Source organism: Phacochoerus africanus, chromosome 7 (assembly GCF_016906955.1).
Source record: "Phacochoerus africanus isolate WHEZ1 chromosome 7, ROS_Pafr_v1, whole genome shotgun sequence".
Classification (NCBI taxonomy): domain Eukaryota; kingdom Metazoa; phylum Chordata; class Mammalia; order Artiodactyla; family Suidae; genus Phacochoerus; species Phacochoerus africanus.
In genome coordinates, this window is record NC_062550.1 from 806,000 (window position 1) to 822,988 (window position 16,989).

At 66.4% G+C, this 16,989-nt stretch overlaps 1 protein-coding gene across 6 annotated transcripts in view; it reads left to right on the plus strand.

The window, feature by feature from the left end:
- Positions 1 to 15,779, plus strand: part of BRD1 (bromodomain containing 1) — a 33,679-nt gene extending 17,900 nt beyond the window's left edge. Inside the window, exons 4-13 of one of the 6 annotated variants that reach the window (XM_047785943.1) lie at positions 294 to 425; positions 637 to 765; positions 927 to 1,239; positions 2,580 to 2,840; positions 6,828 to 7,325; positions 12,124 to 12,256; positions 12,612 to 12,739; positions 13,455 to 13,564; positions 13,771 to 13,925; positions 14,647 to 15,779. In XM_047785943.1, the coding sequence (XP_047641899.1) occupies positions 294 to 425; positions 637 to 765; positions 927 to 1,239; positions 2,580 to 2,840; positions 6,828 to 7,325; positions 12,124 to 12,256; positions 12,612 to 12,739; positions 13,455 to 13,564; positions 13,771 to 13,925; positions 14,647 to 14,830 (2,043 nt within the window). In that variant the 3' untranslated portion in view covers positions 14,831 to 15,779. The other 5 variants (XM_047785944.1, XR_007135724.1, XM_047785945.1 and 2 more) reach the window with 5 other exon arrangements.
- The last annotated feature ends 1,210 nt before the right edge of the window (positions 15,780 to 16,989 follow it).

Sequence of the window (16,989 nt, forward strand, 5' to 3'; positions counted from 1 at the left end):
CCCCGAGTGTGTGCTGCTCAGGCCGCGGGTCTCTCGTCCCTGTGCCCTGGTCCTCGGCCCTCCCTTGTCAGCCCCACCGGCCCCTCACCTGCTGCTGGCCGGGCCTGGAGATGGGCACACATGCCCCCAGAGGGGTGGCCCGGCCCGGGGAGGGGTGTGCGCCGTGCTCTGCTTCCTCCAGGCGGGCGGCCCCTCCAGCCCCTTCCCTGTGGGGACCCGCCCCCACCGCCGCTTGTGCTGGTCCCTCTGCGGGGTGTGCGGGTGTCAAGGCTGATCCCCGATCCTCTCCTCAGAGAGAAAATGACGAGGAGATTCAAGCCGCTAAAGAGAAGCTCAAGTACTGGCAGCGGCTGCGGCACGACCTGGAGCGCGCGCGCCTGCTCATCGAGCTCCTGCGCAAGCGCGAGAAGCTCAAGCGGGAGCAGGTGGGTGGCGAGCGGGGGCTGTTGCTCTGGGTGCAGCTGCCTTGGCCGAGCCTGGCACTGACCTCTGTCTTGAAAGAGGCTGCTGGGTGGGGTCGGTGTAGCTCCTGGCGGGCGTGGGCCGGAGAGGGGCGCCCCAGGCCGAGGGCAGGCCGTGGGCAGTGAGCGGCTGCAGGGAGGGTCCCCGGGCACTGAGACGAGGGCCGGCCCCCAGGTGAAGGTGGAGCAGATGGCCCTGGAGCTGCGGCTGACCCCGCTCACCGTGCTGCTGCGCTCCGTGCTGGACCAGCTGCAGGAGAAGGACCCCGCGCGGATATTCGCCCAGCCCGTGAGCCTGAAGGAGGTGGGTGTCCTGCCCCGCCTTCCGCCCCCGTCCCGGGGCCCCAGCGCCCCCTCCCAGTGGTGTGGCGGGAGGCCCTGCGCGCGCCTCTCCGAGCCCTCGCTCTGCCGTGTCGCCGGGGTCCTGTTGGGCCTGTGGACGAGCGGTGTCCTCCCTGCAACCAGGTCCCGGACTACCTGGACCACATCAAACACCCCATGGACTTTGCCACGATGCGGAAGCGGCTGGAGGCGCAGGGGTACCGGACGCTGCGGGAGCTGGAGGAGGACTTCGACCTCATCGTGGACAACTGCATGAAGTACAACGCCAAGGACACGGTCTTCTACCGCGCCGCCGTGCGCCTGCGTGACCAGGGCGGCGTGGTCCTCAGGCAGGCCAGGCGCCAGGCCGACAGCGTGGGCTTCGAGGAGGCCTCGGGGATGCACCTGCCCGAGCGGCCGGCCGCGGCCCCCCGGCGGCCGTTCTCCTGGGAGGATGGTAAGCCCAGCCCGGCCGGGAGGAGGCGCGTGGGCCCCGTGTGCAGCTGGAGGCTCCTTGGGAGCCTGGCGGGAAGAGGGCAGAAGCGGTGGAAGGCCCTCTGATAACCTGCGTTTAACCCGGTGGGTCCCGCGGTTCCCGCCTTTGAAGGACTCAGGGGTCACTGAGGCTGGCGTTTGCCGCGTGGTGGGGGTTTGACACTCAGCACCCTCTGAGAGGCCCGCGTGGCCCGTGGTTTGCCTGGTACAGCCCAGGTGACAGTGGAGTTGGGGACGTGGGCCCTGGCGGGCCTCTGACGGTGGTGTCGTGTGGCAGTGGAAGGCCGTGGCTGTTTGGAAGTGACAGCACCCATGCCGCAGGGGCCCCGGGCTCCTGCCTGGGCCCTCTGGCTCCGGGTTTGCCCACCTGGCAGAGGCGGCCTCGGGAGAGGCGCCCTGGGCTTCTCAGACCCGTGCAGCTGTCCACGGAGTCTGCGGTGCTTGGAAGCTGGGCTCCGGCCCAGAGCTCCCTGCGATGGGGCGGGGACCTTGGTGGGGTGGGGGTGGGGGCTTCTGGAAACCTCAGCAGGTGCCACATGCCATGTGCCGTTCAGGTGGGTGAAGGTAGGGGTGAGAATTCAGGCCGTTGCTTCCCCAGCATTTGATCGGGGGGCACAGGTCAGCCTCGCGGTGGAGCCTGCTGTGCTCCTTCTTCTGCAGGCGAGCGGGACGTTTCTCCCTGGGGCTCAAATGCCACAGTTTTGTTGGTGGGACCTTTTGGAGGTGGCGGTAGCTGCGAGGTTTTGCTGGGAGGCGGTTTGCTCGCTTCCCCGAAGCCTCGCGTTTCTCTTGTAGGCGGGCGGTGCTCTTGCAGGTGGGCCTGGGGGGAGTGGGGCTCCTGGTCTGCCTGGCGCTTCTGCCTCCACTGGGTTCTATAGACCAGTTTCTGGTTTTAGCCACTTCTCCCTGATTTAAGGTAATCTGTGCTTTATAGGTATTGGTGTTCGGCTGAAGTTGAAATCGCTAGGGAGTCTTGTAGTAAATTTGCCTGGAAACTTGGATCACGTGTGGGTTTTGCAGCCCAATTTTTAGAAAGCCACGCGACAGCCTGGGCCCTGAGACTCACGCTCAGACACCAGCTGTGACGGGCAGGTGCCCAGCGGGTGCCCTGGTGCCCCGGGCTCCTTCCTCATGCCTGAGCTCGGCACGGGCAGCTGGCCCGGGCAGGAGGCTTGGTTGGCCACGTGTGGGGAGGGCACCCTCCCGGCTTCCTGCACCGGGACGCCTCCCCGCGGTGCCAGCGGGATGGTCTGAGGCGGCGGCCCGGGTTCGAGGACTGACGGCTGTGTCCTCTGACCCCAGTGGACAGGTTGCTGAACCCGGCCAACAGAGCCCACATGGTCCTGGAGGAGCAGCTGCGGGAGCTGCTGGACAAGCTGGACCTCACGTGCTCCATGAAGTCCAGCGGGTCGCGGAGCAAGCGGGCCAAGCTGCTCAAGAAAGAGATCGCCCTGCTGCGCACCAAGCTGAGCCAGCAGCACAGCCCGCCCCCGCCCGCGGAGTCAGGTACTGGCGGCCTGGAAGAGGACGGTGCTCGGCCGGGGCCGCAGGCCGGCGAGGAAGGTAAGCCCGCGCCGGGGGCTGGGCCGGGAGCCAGCTCCGCCCGCTGCTGGGAGGCCCTTGGGGCAGAGGAGGGGCAGGCGGTGCCCCCTGCCTGGGCATCGGTCCCCTGGCGAGTTCCGGGCCCAGAAGGAGACGTGTCACCCTGTCCCAGGCAGCTGTTGGGAGAGTGGCTTAGCTCCGGCTGCCTCGTGCAGCAAAGAGCCCGCTGGCTGTGTGATGGGGGGGCTCTTTCTATCCTGTCAGGGAAGTGGGGGCGCAGGGCGCTGCGTCAGGCCTTGGAGGGCCCCCCAGCCTTGGGACAGGGCTGCTCTAGCACCGCTGGCGGAAGGGCTCCTCTGGGCACTGGGCTCCAGGGCCCGGGCCTTGCCTGCCCTGGGCGGGGGGTGATGAGGCGAGCTCTGCGTCCTGTGGCACCACCGCGGGCTCCGCCTGGGCCTGGGAAGCGAGCCGTGGGCGTGGAAGGCCCCTCCTGCCCTTTCATTGCACAGGACACATGTGGGGTGAGACTCTCAGGCCCAAGCAGTGGTTCTGACCTTGCTCAGTTTTCCCGGCACGTCCAGTGAGAACAGCAGCAGCGTTAGTCAAAGCCGTCTTCAGGTGGCTTCTTTACAGGAGCCATGGCCTGTTGCGGACGTGTCCGCATCACGGCCCCGCCACGTTCCCGGCAGTGGCGGCGTGTGTTTCTTGGGGGGGTGCCCGTGAGTCGGCGCTGAGGAGGGCGGCGGAGGCTGCTCCGTTGAGCGGTGCCCCAGTGTTGCCACCCCTCTGTCACCCGGCTGCATGAGGCAGCGGCGGAGGCAGGACCTGGAGCCTTTAGGAAGCGACCCCGGTGTGTGCGGCTCAGCGTCCTTCCGCAGCCCTTTGCTCCTTCCGCTTGCTCCATGGGCGGCCCTGGTGGTGGCTGCAGGGCGGACGGTGAGAGCAGGTTTGTCCAGAGCACACCCCCTCCCTGGCCCCCCGCCTGCGGGCTCTATTCTGAGGGGCCCTCGCTCATGGCACCTTGGACGCCAGCCTGGGCCCTGGGCCCTAGGGGTCCTTGGGATGCAGGGTGGTCCTGGCGGTCAGGGCCTGGAGCGTGGGGCACAATGCTCGCCCCCCCAGCTGGCCCCCTCCTACTGCCCGAGCTGTCCCTGGCGTCGGGCGACTGGTCCCCTGTTGTCATTGGAGCTGATCTGAACTCCCTCCGGGTGGGCGGCCGAGGTGGCCGCTCCCGCTGTCACCTGGGGCTCGTTTGAAGGAGGCGGCACAGTAGCCGTGAGGTCAGAGACGGCCTGCACGTGCTCTGGTCTGAGCAAGTGGGAGTTCCCGCTGTGGCGCGGTGGGTTGAGGATCAGGCCTTGCTGCAGCTTCGGCGCAGGTCACCCCTGTGGCCTGGCTCTGATCCCTGCCGAGAGGCGCGGCCCAAAGAGAAAAGAACACGGGGGCAGGGCTTTTCCTGGCAGCGGACGCCGAGGTGTGGGTGCGAGAGGCGGCCCCCGCCCCTGTAAAGATCCCATGGTGCCTGCAGTCCGGGGGGGGGGGGGGGGGGCTGGGGACCACGGTTGGTGACAGATGGTGGTGTGAGATGAGCCGGAAACAGCCGCCTGAGGAGGCAGTGGTTGGCAGAGTCTCAGGCGGGCTTCTCGATGGCTCGGTTTCCCTCGGCACCTGGAACTGCCAGGTGGGGGTCCCGCCTCGGGGGACGCGGGGGTGGGGGGCTCTGCAGGCCCGCGGCCCTGGGCCTGTGCGGCGTGGCGGGGGTGGGGGGTGGGGTCCGTGGGGTCCGAGGCCTGGGTCCTCCCTCGGACGCCGGCTCTGCTTTCTGTTGGTCAGTTGGGTGCGGAGCAGGGACTCCGTCCCCAAGGGGCAGCCGCCTCCAGGGTCGGGCCGTTTCCAGGCGGTGCCGCGGTTGAGTGGGGACCACGGCTCCTGACATGAGTCTTGGGGCAGGGAGCCCAGGCGGGGGTGCACAGACAGGCCTCCCACCCAGCTGGAAGCGGGGTGACGGCCCGTGTAGACGGCGGTGAAGGAGTGGCGGCTCGGGGGAGGCGTCTGAGTGTGACCCTCTCTGCTGTTTCGGGGGCGGGGGGGCTCCAGTGAGTGGAATTTCAGCTGCAGGTTTGATTGGGGAATGTGGAGATTCTGTGTTGCCTGTCAGTGAACAGAACTTTTTCTGGAAGTTGATGGGGAGCTTTTCACCAAGTTCGCGTCCGTGGTCGGTGGCAGCCAGGGACCTTTGAAGAGAACTCGTGTTGTGTCACCTGGGCAGGAGGTGGTCCCCAGGCTCCTGGTCGGCACCTGCCGTCGGGGGTGCGGCTGGTCCTAGGCACAGACAGGCTGCTTTGCTCTGGCGGGTGAGGAGGCTGCACGCAGGTCCCACAGCTGGTGGGGGGGGTTGCTGTCCCCTCTGCACCCCCAGCAGCTTCTGCTCCTGACCTGCGCCCTTGCTCCCGGTCCCTTGGGGCCTCGGGATGCTTCCAGGAGCGCCCCCCCCCCCCGGTGGTCCCTGGAGCAGGGGCTGGACTGGCAGGCGATGGGCAGGAGGCTCGGGAGGCCCCTCTGGTGAAGTGTCAGCCTTCGTGCGTGGCAGGGGCTCACGTGGGGCAGGGGTAGCCCCGTGCGGGCTGAGAGCTGCCCAGGGCCTGGGCTGTGAGGACAGGTGCTGGGGGAGGGAGGGGCCCTGGGCGTGGGGGTCCCGCAGAGGGAAGGGGGCTGCTGATGGGGAGCAGGGAGGAAAAGGAGGCAGGAGGTAAAGGGAGGCCTCTGCCTGGAGTGGGGGGGTGGGGGTGGGGGAGCCATGCAGAGACCCCCAAGGCACTGTCACCTCCCTGGGGTTCCTGTCACGTCCCTGTGGCCGACCAGTGGGCCAAGGGTGCCTGCACCTCCTCCTGAAACTGACTCTTCTGACAGCTGGTTGTCCCCTTGTCACATGCTGTAACAAGCTCTGAGTGGCATTTGAAAGTGAAGGGCCCCTTCCGAGCAGAGCCGCCCTGCAGCCCCGGCACCTGGGCACAGCTGGGCACCTGGGGCGGAGCTCCCAGCTCTGAGCCTTCTGGCCCCTCTCCATAAGTTGGCAAGAGCCTTCAAACACTCGCTCAGAGATGCAAGTGAACCTCTGGAGTTGGGTACCTTCCCCCCCCCCAAAAGATTTTGGATTCACAGTGTTTAACTCTGTGTACTTCAGACGGTTTGGAGAGGGTCACAGGTTCCATTCCGGAGACGTTGTGCCGCGTGGTGCCACATGCTGCTGTTCTGGTTTGAGGTCCTGGACCCAGAACCGGCCTCTTGGAGAGAAACCCCTGTGGCTCAGCCAGCGGGCCGTGTCCTCCCGCCCACGTCCTCCCGGACGGGGTCTCTGGGCTGACGCCGGGCCCTCAGTCAGGTTTAAAAGCCCTTCTTGAGAGGTTACGATACTCTGTCCAGAGCTGGTGTTTCTGTCCTCGAGTCAGCTTTTTAGCTAGAGCTTAGACCGCACCTTTCCCGGAGGGGGCGCCTCGGACCACTGTGGGCTAAGCTCCTTTCCTGCAGAGGGTCTCGGCCGCTCCCCACACCCTGCTTTTTGACCTGGTCAGTGATCAGGTTGACCCGCCTGTTCCCTTTGGTTTGCTCGTCCCCTTGGGGCCCGGGTCAGGACGGTGGGGCTGCCGCTCTGACCCCTTAGTCGCACGCGTTGCTCTTCCTCCAGGTAAGTGAGCGGTGGATGCGGAAACTGTCCCGAGGACGCCGCGCTTCAGGCTGGCGCTCGCGAAGGGCCCTCACAGTCGTTCTCGGAGGGTGACCTTGTCCACCCGGGCGCCGGGCGCCAGGCGCCGCGGCCTTGGCGTCAGGGAAACGCACCCAGTATAGCCGGCGCCGCGGGGCCCGCGGGGCCCTTGCTGCTAGTTCCGCGCGATGCTTTGTTTCCTTGATTGACTGAGTGTTTTGGTGGACGTCACGTTTACAGTACGTTTTATGATAGACTTTATAATTATCAGTTTTCAAAAATCACTTTATTTATAATTTTTTCAGGAGATAAATCTCCCCCTAAACTTGAACCATCAGATGCATTACCTCTTCCTTCAAACTCGGAGACTAATTCAGAACCACCAACCCTCAAACCAGTAGAACTCAACCCCGAGCAGAGTAAACTTTTCAAAAGAGTCACATTTGATAATGAGTCACATAGCGCTTGCCCTCAGAGCGTGCTGGTAATCGGACACCCTCCAGAGCCCACCCTCGCCAGTAGCGGCCATGCGCCCGCAGCAGCGGCCTCCGCGGTGGCGGAGCCATCAAGCGATGTAAACAGACGCACCTCTGCCCTCTTCTGCAAACCGCAAAGTGTAAGCCCCCCCAAGTCTGCCAAGAACGCTGAGACCCAGCCAGCTTCTCCTCAGCTAGGGACCAAAACCCTTTTGTCTGTAGTCCTTCCGAGGTTGGAGACGCTCCTGCAGCCAAGAAAAAGGTCGCGAAGCGCCTGCGGCGACTCCGAGGTGGAGGAGGGGTCCCCGGGAAAGCGCCTGGACACAGGTAAACGCACGGGCGCCCGCCGGCCCGCCTTCCCTCGCGGGGTCTCCGGGCGGAGCGTGGGGGGCGGCGCCTGCCGGCTTTGGTGTGGGGCTCGACCGCCCCGCTTTCTCTGGGCCCCCGTGAGAAGACCCGGCTTCTCTCGGCCCGGCGCGCGCTGTCAGTCCGAGGTGGCGCCACCTGGGGCCGGCCTGGCCCGGGGGGCCCGTTGTCCCTTCTCTGGAGCCTCAGGGCCGAGGGGTGCCTGGCCGCGTCGTGCGCCGTGGGGCGCGGGCGGGCCCCCCTGCTCCGGAGTCGCGCGGCCGGGGCTCAGCGCAGCATCGCGTGCTCGAGGAGGGCGGTGGGGCGTCTGCTCGCGGCCCCGCTCACCTGCTGGGACTACACGCGAACGTGTTTGCCCTTGACCGCTGGGCTTCTGTCCCCGAAGCGGGTCCAGTTAGCTCATCAGAACGTCCGCCTGCCTGCGGGGTGTCCGTGGCTTTGGCGGAACTTCCCAGCCAGGTTTGAAGGAGGCCGCCTTTGCTCTTGCTGCTCCTTCTCGGCCTGTTTCGAACCTTCCCTGGGGAAGGCAGGTGTCTCTGTGCTGCCGCCGCCGCCGCTGTGGCTGTGCTGGGGCCGCCTCTCCCGGAGGCGAGTTTGCACTTTGGTCCCGGGGGTGGGCCAGAGCCTGGCTTGTGTCCCGTCCAGGCAGGGGAGCGTGTCCTGCCCGAGGCGGAGCCGTGGGGGGTGTGCTGCTGGCCGGGGTGGCGCTCTCCGGGCGTCCTAGAGCCTCTGGGTTGAGGTCGGGGCCGGGGCTGGAGGCCTGCGTGCTCCCTGGCCCGTCCTTGAGCCTGGCGGGGGCTCCGCCAGCCTCCCTCTGCACCGTGCACGCCTCCGCAAGCACGTCGTTCTGTCACCCGGCCAGGTTCTGCACGTCACTGGTCTTACAGAAACCGTATCCGCCGTGCTGTTGTGCTGTCGTTTGGCGCCAGGTTGCTGTTGTCGTGGTTCACGTGGTTCGAGCCCCACGGAGCGGCCCGGGGGCTCCGAGGAGTGGGGCAGGGACAGGTGCAGGCGGCCTGCGCAGTGCTTGGCCGCTCCCTGAGTCCCGCCAGGCCTAGGCTGAGGCCGGTCAGCCGGTGGGGTGTCCTGGCACCCATGCCACCTGCCCACCACGGTCAGGGGCCCCTGGCGAAGCTGGTGTCTGGGGGCTGGGCTGCCAGACCCTGGGCGGGCCTCGCTGACCGCTTGTTCTTCCGGAGTCATTGCCGCGCATGGGCCTCCGGGCCCCTCTCGGGCTCCCTCACCAGGGTGTGCTCCCAGTGCCCTCGTCCGAGCCCAGGGCTTCTCGGGTTTTCGGTGAGGGTGCGTCTGCGAGGAGCCCTCTGGCCTGGCCGCCGCGGCACCTGGCCCTTCTTGTTGCAGGACGGCAGTGGATTCGGTGCTGGCGGGTCTGAGGCTCCTTGCCCGGTAGCGCAGGGTCAGCCTGGCGCCTGGGGCCGCCCCCGCCCCCAGTTCGCCTCTCCTGGGCCTCTGGTGGCTGCCACCCCTGCAGCCTCAGGATGGGAGGGCGTCGTCTGCGCCCTGCCTTGCAGGGAACCCGCTGGGGGCCACACGTGGCTCGAGGTTGCCCCCACCCGCCCTCGCGGGCTCGCGGCAGGGTCAGTGCCTGACCCTGCACCTTGTGGTGGTGTCTCCGGGGCCGCCTTGTGTCCCGCTTCCTTCTGTGACCGCTGGTCTCCTTGGGCCGCTCTGTCCCGAGGCTCCCGTGTGCGTGTGGCAGGTGCGCGCCCGTCTGTGTCACAGGCTCAGGGAGGAGGCTGGTCTGCGGCGCCTGCAGTCGGACTAAATGGCTTTTTCGCTGTTTTCCAGGTTCTCATTTTAACTACTAACATGCGGGGTAGCCCCTCTTTGGATCCTAATTATTTTCTCTTGCTCAACTTGGACTGGAGCTCCGCTGAGCGGTCGCTGTGGAGCGCAGAGGTCCCTGCATCCTTGCATCTCCCGTGGTTCTTGTGGATGACGTTGGCAGCTTCAGCTCAGCCACCTCCCAACACACACACACCAGCACTCGGAGGAGACGCCCCCACCCCACCCGCCCCTCTGTAAGTCAGCCAGACGCCCGCGGGCCCCCGCCGAGCGGCCTGGCGATGCAGAGGGAAGCCTGGGGCCCCGGTGCCCGGAGAGCCTGCTGCATCACAGTGACTTCCGTGGACACAGAGCCTGGCCCGCCCTTGGCCGGCACAGAACCAGGTCCGAGGTGACCGGGCTTCTGGTTTGGCCCCCCCGGGCCCGGGAAGGACTTGCAGGCTGCGCTCGGCGCTCTGGACCACGTGGCGTTGGCACCGCCTCGCCCTCGCAGTTGGCTGCTCGCGCCTTCGCCTCCAGTTTCTGTTCCCCGCCCCCTCCCCCGCTCCTCTCTCCTCATCCTGGTGCCCCGGGTCCCCGAGCGGCCCGGCTCTGTCTCTGGCCAGCCCGTGACACCTGCTGCCGCAGGGCGAGCCTTCCCCCTGCTGCGTCTTCTCGGAGCCGGCCCAGGCGAGAGTCTGCTCGGGATCTTGTTTGCCGGGTTTCTGTCTTTATCGAAAGGTGGAAAAACGCACAAAGAGTGCAGTTCTCTTGCCAGTAGAAAAAATAAAAACTTGCCCACAAAATCAAGGCCCGCCCTGCTCCGCGAGGCTGCCCGCGGCCCCCGGTGCCCGCCGGCCCCCGAGGCCCTCGTGTGGGGAGCCCTGGGGTCCACGCCTTGGGGCCGCGGGGGGCGCAGCTGCTCTGCCCGCTTCGTCTCTGGCTGGGCCCGCCGTCCAGGCCTCCAAGGCCCAATGAGCTCGTAGCCTGGGGAGCTGGGCCCACCAGTCCCGTGGGCGCACATGGGGCTTCTCGCTGCTGCCCCTGCCGCCCTGGGCCTATCTGCCCCTGGGGCAGAGGTGGGCCAGAGACCCTGTGGTGACCCCTCTGTCCTGGCAGAGGGAGGGCCTTGGTGACCCTGCGGGCGCTTCTCACTGGACACCGACCTGGCTCCCGGCGTTTACAACTGAGCCCTGCAAGCTCGCCGGCCGAGGTGGCCCCAGCAGGCCGGCCCCCGGGGCCTGTGCGTATGCGGCCCTGCTCTGGCCATGGTGGCTGTGTGTCCTTGGGCTCGTCTGCTGCTCAGTGACGTTTCTCCGGTGACACGTGGGAAACCGCATGTCCGACTTGTCCCTGGGGAGCAGTGTCTCCCGCGCACTTCGGGGACGCGTGTGGCCGCCGGTCCCTGTTGGGCGTCCTTCCTTCTCCGTGTCCCTCGGGGCCTGGCTTCCGGTGGTGGCTGTCACCGCACGTGCTGTGTGGGGCACGACTGCCCTCGTCCTCGCTCTGTGTCCCGGAGCTGGGCCGTCTCCTTTCTCCTTTCTCTGTGCCCGAGAGGCTCCTCTTCCCCTCGCCCTGTCTGGCCACCGCCCGCTGCAGGGCGAGGGTGAGGGTGCGCGGACGGCGGGCGCCATTCGTCTCCCCCATCGCCTTCGAGGACCTGCCTGCTCTGCCCGGAGGGTCTGTGATCCGCTCGCTCCGCTGGCAGGAGCCGCACGTGGCCAGGGGCTTGGTCGCAGGGGCGGCTCTCACCACAGGGAGTGTGCACCTGGCCTGGCGTTGGGTGCTTTCCCGTGGGTCTCGCGGCCTTGCTGGTGCGGCCCCGGGCCCTCCTTGCAGACCTGGGTCTGGCTGGGGGCCGGTTCTCTGCCCTCGGGTCCCAGCACGCCTCCCAGGGAGCCGGGGCCCAGGCTCCGGGGTTGGGAGCGGGCCTGCCCCTGGGCTCCTGCTTCCCCGCACCTGCCAGACGGTGACGTTTCAGGACGCAAGGCTCTGCGGCTCCGTTTCGGGGGCTTCGTTTTCAAGGGAGTTTGGTCTAGATTCCAGAAGTGAGCATGAGGTTGGCTGCAGTTACTCCTTAGAAGTATAAGTTCGGTTTAAAATCAGAAACGCTAAGCTCTTCTTAAAGCCGGTGGCGCTAAGTGGGCCCGAATCGGAGCAGGACGTCTGACCGGCTCATTCGGGAGCCGGGGGTCCTTGGTGCCCGCGCTGCGCCTCCTCCGCGGCTCACTGGGCTCCTCACCCCCTCACAGAGACGTGGACCCGTAAAGCAAATGAAACCCCGGTCATTTGGCCACGACGACGTCAGGATTGTTTTGAAAGAAATAGATTTTAGGATGTTTGAAGCCTGAGGAATAGGATTCTTTCCTGGAAGAAACGCGCGCCCGCCCTGCACCCGTGGCCCGCCCTGGGGGCCGGGCAGGTCGTGACCCCGGAGGGAGGGGACGCGGGTGTGTCCTGGCAGCGCCGGGCTGGGGACGCGCCTGACTGACACGCTCCTCAGATGCTCAGGTGACGTCGCTGCTTGGCCGCTTCCCGGTGGCGCGTCCTCGCCGCGCGCTGTGCTGCTGACAGCCTCGGGGCCTCTGGCCACGGGCGCCCGTGTGCGCAGGTCGGGCGTCTCCTGTCCGGGCCTCACGGTGCACTGAGGCCCGCAGAGGCTCAGCTCTGGCCACACTGCTGTCCCGGGAGCCCCGGGCCCGCCGGCTGCCCTGCCCTGCCTGGCCTCGGGGCCGGGGGCCGGGGGCCAGGTGCCGCCCTCCTCTGGGGAGCCTGTGGCGTCGCCCGGTGTGCCCGACGTGCTGCCAAGGGCGCTGTGGCACGTCCGTCCATCCGTCCGTGGGTCCGTCCGTCCGTCCATCCGTGGGGAGCGTGCCGGGGTCGCGGGTGCGGGCGCGTCGGCTGGTTAGAGAGGACGCGTGCGCGGAGCTGCCCGCCGCGGAGCTGAGCGCAGGGCCCCGTGCCTCTGTTGCAGGTCTCACCAATGGCTTTGGGGGAGCGAGGAGCGAGCAGGAGCTGGGCGCCCCGGGGAGGAAGGCCGCGCCCCGCCGCCGCTGCGCCTCCGAGTCCAGCATCTCCTCCAGCAGCAGCCCGCTCTGCGACGCCAGGTGGGCCCGCAGCCTGCGCCCGAGCCGCCACCCCGGCCCCTCGCTGGCCTGGGCCGGCACGTTCTGCCCTTGGCGGGCGGCTTCCCGTGTCCCTAGTGGTCTGCCTCGTAGAATTTAATCCGAGGCGGGAAAGCCATAAAAGCCTAACCCACTTTTTGAAGGTGGAGGGAGTTGCGTGTACCGTTGACTCCCCCCATGCCCCAGTCTCGCCTTTATCCAGACGGTGGCAGGAGCGGCCCTGCCCCTCTGCCCTGGGGAGGCCACTGGGCACCTGCTGGGGCTTGTGGGTCATGTCCGTGCGCTGGTGGCTCCCGTGGGGCCCAGCCCTGACTCAGCCTCGCTTTGCCTCCTGCAGTTTCAGCGCGCCCAAGTGTGGCCGCGGCAAGCCAGCCCTGGTCCGCAGGCACACGCTGGAGGACCGCAGCGAGCTGATCTCCTGCATCGAGAACGGCAACTACGCCAAGGCTGCCAGGATTGCGGCCGGTGAGTCTGCGCCGGCGTGCCCCCTCCCTGCTTCCCCCAAGGGAGCCACTGTCAGGGCGGTGACGTTTGTGTGGGGTCCTTGGCTCCGAGTGGTTCATGACCACTGGACGCCGTGGGGGCTGGATGTTGGGTGAGGCCCTTCTGTCGCTCATGGTTGAATGTGGGGTCCTGCGGGCGGTGGTCCCCCAGCTTCCAGGAGGAGGGTGGGGTCCTGCTGGGCTGGCGCTGGCCAGCTTGGGGTCAGGTGGGCACAGCTGCGAGGCCCTGAGCAGAGAGGCCCGTCAGCGTGGCCTGAAAGAGGCCCTGGGCTGTGTGCAGAGTGGGCTGGGGCCCAGTCGGGCCTTTGTCCTGGAGCGTGGACTGGGCCACCCTTGAGGTTCCGAGCGAGGTGCAGGCTTTTCTGGGTTGGTGCGTGAGGAGGGTGGGGTGGGGAGGGAGCCAGGCTGTGGTTTTGGATTTGAGGGGTCAGGTGCAGAGATGCAGAGGGGTTCCCACCTTGGAGGTTGGCAGGGGCTGCTCCGGGGGGGGGGGCCCTGGGAACTTGGAGGCCGGAGGGCCTTGAGCTGGGCAGGGGCCAGGGGACGCAGGGTGACACGGCCTCCTGGCTCCGAGGGGCCCCCAACACCCACGGCGGCCCCCCCACCTCAGTTGCCCTCAGGCCGGGCCAGCCTGGGGGCCGCCCTGCTGAGTCGCTTCTCTCCCCCTCTCTCCCCAGAGGTTGGTCAGAACAGCATGTGGATTTCAACCGATGCTGCGGCCTCTGTTCTCGAGCCCCTGAAAGTCGTGTGGGCCAAGTGCAGCGGCTACCCCTCGTACCCGGCCCTGGTGAGTGGGCCCTGGCGCGGCGGGGGAGCAGCGGCTGAGTCCCGTGGCCCTGTGTCCCAGGTCTGGGGCCGTCCCACTGCCACTGGGACAGGCGTCCTGCGGGTGGCGGTGGGGCTCCTTCACACCAACCCCCCGCGGGGCCGAGGCGGCTCCGGGGGCGCCGGGGTGAGCGCTCCGCCCTGCCTGACCGCCGGGTCCCTCGGCAGATCATTGACCCCAAGATGCCGCGCGTGCCCGGCCACCACAACGGGGTCACCATCCCGGCCCCGCCGCTGGACGTGCTGAGGATAGGCGAGCACATGCAGACCAAGGCCGACGAGAAGCTCTTCCTCGTCCTCTTTTTCGACAACAAGAGAAGCTGGTGAGTCGCCTGCCCGACCGGGGCGCCCGTAGGCTCGCAGGCCCCCGCGCTCTGCCGGGAGGCGCCCCCCTCGCGCTCCGGCTGAGGGCTCGCGGGGGCCGACCCGCACACTCACCAGCGCTGGGCCCCCGAGGCCTTGCCGCAGCATCTCTGTCCCCAGCACCGCGGCCCTTTCTGTGCCCGAGGCGGCTTGGTGTCAGCCAGCGGCGGGGCGCGTGTGCCTGGACTGGGTGTGCGAGTCTCGCTGAGGGTGGCCGTGGCGCCCTGCCCCTCCTTCTCGCACCCTGACTGGGCCCTGCGCCAGGCCGAGGGCCACCACCTGCTGGCTTCCTGTGGCTCCTCCCGGGCCTCCCTGACCAGCAGCCCTGCCCCCCGGCCCACGCCGTACCAGTGACACATACGTGTGCCTCCGGGCGTGTCCCTGTGCGTGTTGTGTGCCGCCCCGGGTCCTCGTGGGTGGCTGGGGAACCGCCGGCCTCCGGGCAGTGATGCGGAGGAGAGGAGGTGACGCCTGCTGTGTGTGCCTTCCGGAGCCCCCCCTGGCCCCTGAGGGTCGGGCCACACTCCCTGCCTCGTGGCCCCAGGCCGGCCGCCCGACTCCGTGCTTGCGGGGCTTTTCCGAGGAGCCTCTTGGCCGGAAGGGCCTGATGGCGGTGCGGGGACCGACCGCGCAGATCCGATGCCGCGACGAGGCCTCATTGCCCGTCTTGGCCTTTGACAGGCAGTGGCTCCCGAAGTCCAAGATGGTGCCGCTGGGCATCGACGAGACCATCGACAAGCTGAAGATGATGGAGGGCCGGAGCTCCAGCGTCCGCAAGGCTGTGCGCGTCGCCTTCGACCGCGCCACCAACCACCTGAGCCGCGTGCACGGCGAGCCGGCCAGCGACCTCAGCGACGTGGACTGACGGCCGCGGCCTGGCGCGGGGCGGCTGCGCTGTACATGCTGTATATTGGGCAGAACTTAACTTATTCTGGTTCTTAGGCGAAGTCTCGTTCTTCCTTCCCAGGGAGGGAGGACGTGTCCCCCCGTTTTCTAGGCCCCGCCCCGGCCGGGCGCTCTGTGCCCGGCGTGGCCGCGTCGCCGCGTGTGACTCCGCGTCCTCGCAGGTCACCCGCGGGTGCTGCTCGCCTCACTTCCCTTGATCTGGAGCTTTTTTTTTTTTTTTTTTAAAGACTTCTGAATGTTTAATAAGTTTGTACATCATTCTCTTTACACAGAGTACCACTTATTTAATAAGACGGGATGTAAATTTACGATGACAAATGTGTATTTTAAGAAAGAAAATTACCTTATTTTGAACGGTACTTTGTGGAAAGAGGTGGAGAATAAATTTATGCCACGCGCATCATTTGCAAAAATCACCAAAAACCCTCCGCCGCCCGGGAGGGCCGGGCGGGCACGTTCTCCCGCCAGCCTCCGCCTGCCCGCCCCAGGCTCCCACGGGTGTGCCTCCCAGCGGGTTATTTATTGTAGAAAGTGTATTCATTTGCTTTATAATGAAAAATAAATTTGCAAAAGTATATTGATATGCATTTTTATACAGGCACATAAAAATTCAACTTACTTTGGGAGCAGGATGTGTTGGTTGGTGTATAAATGACTCCGGCTGTGTGTTTTTGATTTTGTAACTTGTAGTCTTTTGTTTACAACGAGGGGCTTTTTCTGTAACTTGTTTTCGTTTAGGAGACTTTGGTAGCATAGGGGCTTTGGATACTTTTGTATGGTACACGTGATGTATACAGAATTAGGACTTTATTTTTATTTCTAAGAGGTAAAGCGTTACGTTAGGGGAAACGGCGGGGCGGGTTTCCAAAATGGCATTTTTATATTAAAAAATAAAGTCAAGATTTGGACGGCGTGGCCCTTTCATTCCCACATCACCCGAGCGCCCGGCGGGCCCGCGGCCGGGCGGGGGCCTGTCCCTCAGCGAAGGCCTGGGACACGCCTTCATCTCACACAGTGTCATGGGGTGTCGTTACTTCTTATTTTGCCCAGTCGTTTTTTTATTTTGAAACAGTTCGAATTTTCAGTGGCTTTTCCTCTTCAGTCTCCATTGTTTGTAATGTCTCCACAGAAACGTGAAAATAAAACGTCTTCCTCTGATGGTTTTGTCCCATGTCTGACGGACACTTCCTCTCCGCTCTGGTTCCTGGCTCTTCTCGGAAGGCCTGTGGTCAGAGTGGGGACAGAGGAACAGGGAGGACAGTGACCCTGGAGCTGCACTGGCCCCTCCTCCGCTTCCACTCCCTGCCCCCCAGCCTGTCACATCCAAGGACAGGGGAGGCACTGCTGGTGGCCTGAGCCCCTGCCGCTGTGGTTTCCCTAGAGCCTTACCAGCCTGGGGTGGGGGGGGGCGCGGCCAGCAGTGCCCACCTGCTGGAGCTGGCCCTCGCCACCACGCCACCTCCGGGGCCGCCCGCTCTGCACCCACTGGGCGGGGCCCAGCCTGTCTCTTGTCAACCGCTGAAATTGGCATCTCTTTGGGAGCCTCCTCGGGCCCTGGTGGTTGGTGCCCCCACACCTGGCCTGCCCGTGAGCCCCGTCTTGGAAGATCTGACCGCCTGGCATGGCTGCGCCTTTGCCCCAACGCTGTGCAGGGGCTGGCGGGGCTGGTGGTGGAGCTGCTGGTGGGCCGAGGGGCGCTGTCTTTGGCAGGGCCTCCTGGGCCCCACTGCCCACTTGGGTCAGGTCTTGGGGGCCCTGGCTTCCTTCCCTGAGGTGCTTTACAGCAGAGGTGGGGTCCCAGTCCAGCCCCGGGGGCCTCCGGGCTCCCTCTCCTGCTGCTTCCTGCTGGGTTCTGAGTTTATGACAACTCGCATGTTGAGGTCAGGGGCAGGGACACCGGTGGACACTGGGGGTCCCACAGTCTGGGTGGTGGGGCCTGAGCCCATGAGCCCCCAAGGTGTAGACCTGTGTGGCCCAGTGTCCCGGGAGCGCCCACCGGCCAGGGCAGTTCATGTCCAAGGCTGGCCGGCTCCCAGCTCTCAGGACCCCAAGGCCCCCTGTCCCCCTCGCAGGTCCTGCTCCTGGACCTGCTGCATCCCTGCCCTTCCCCCGGGAACC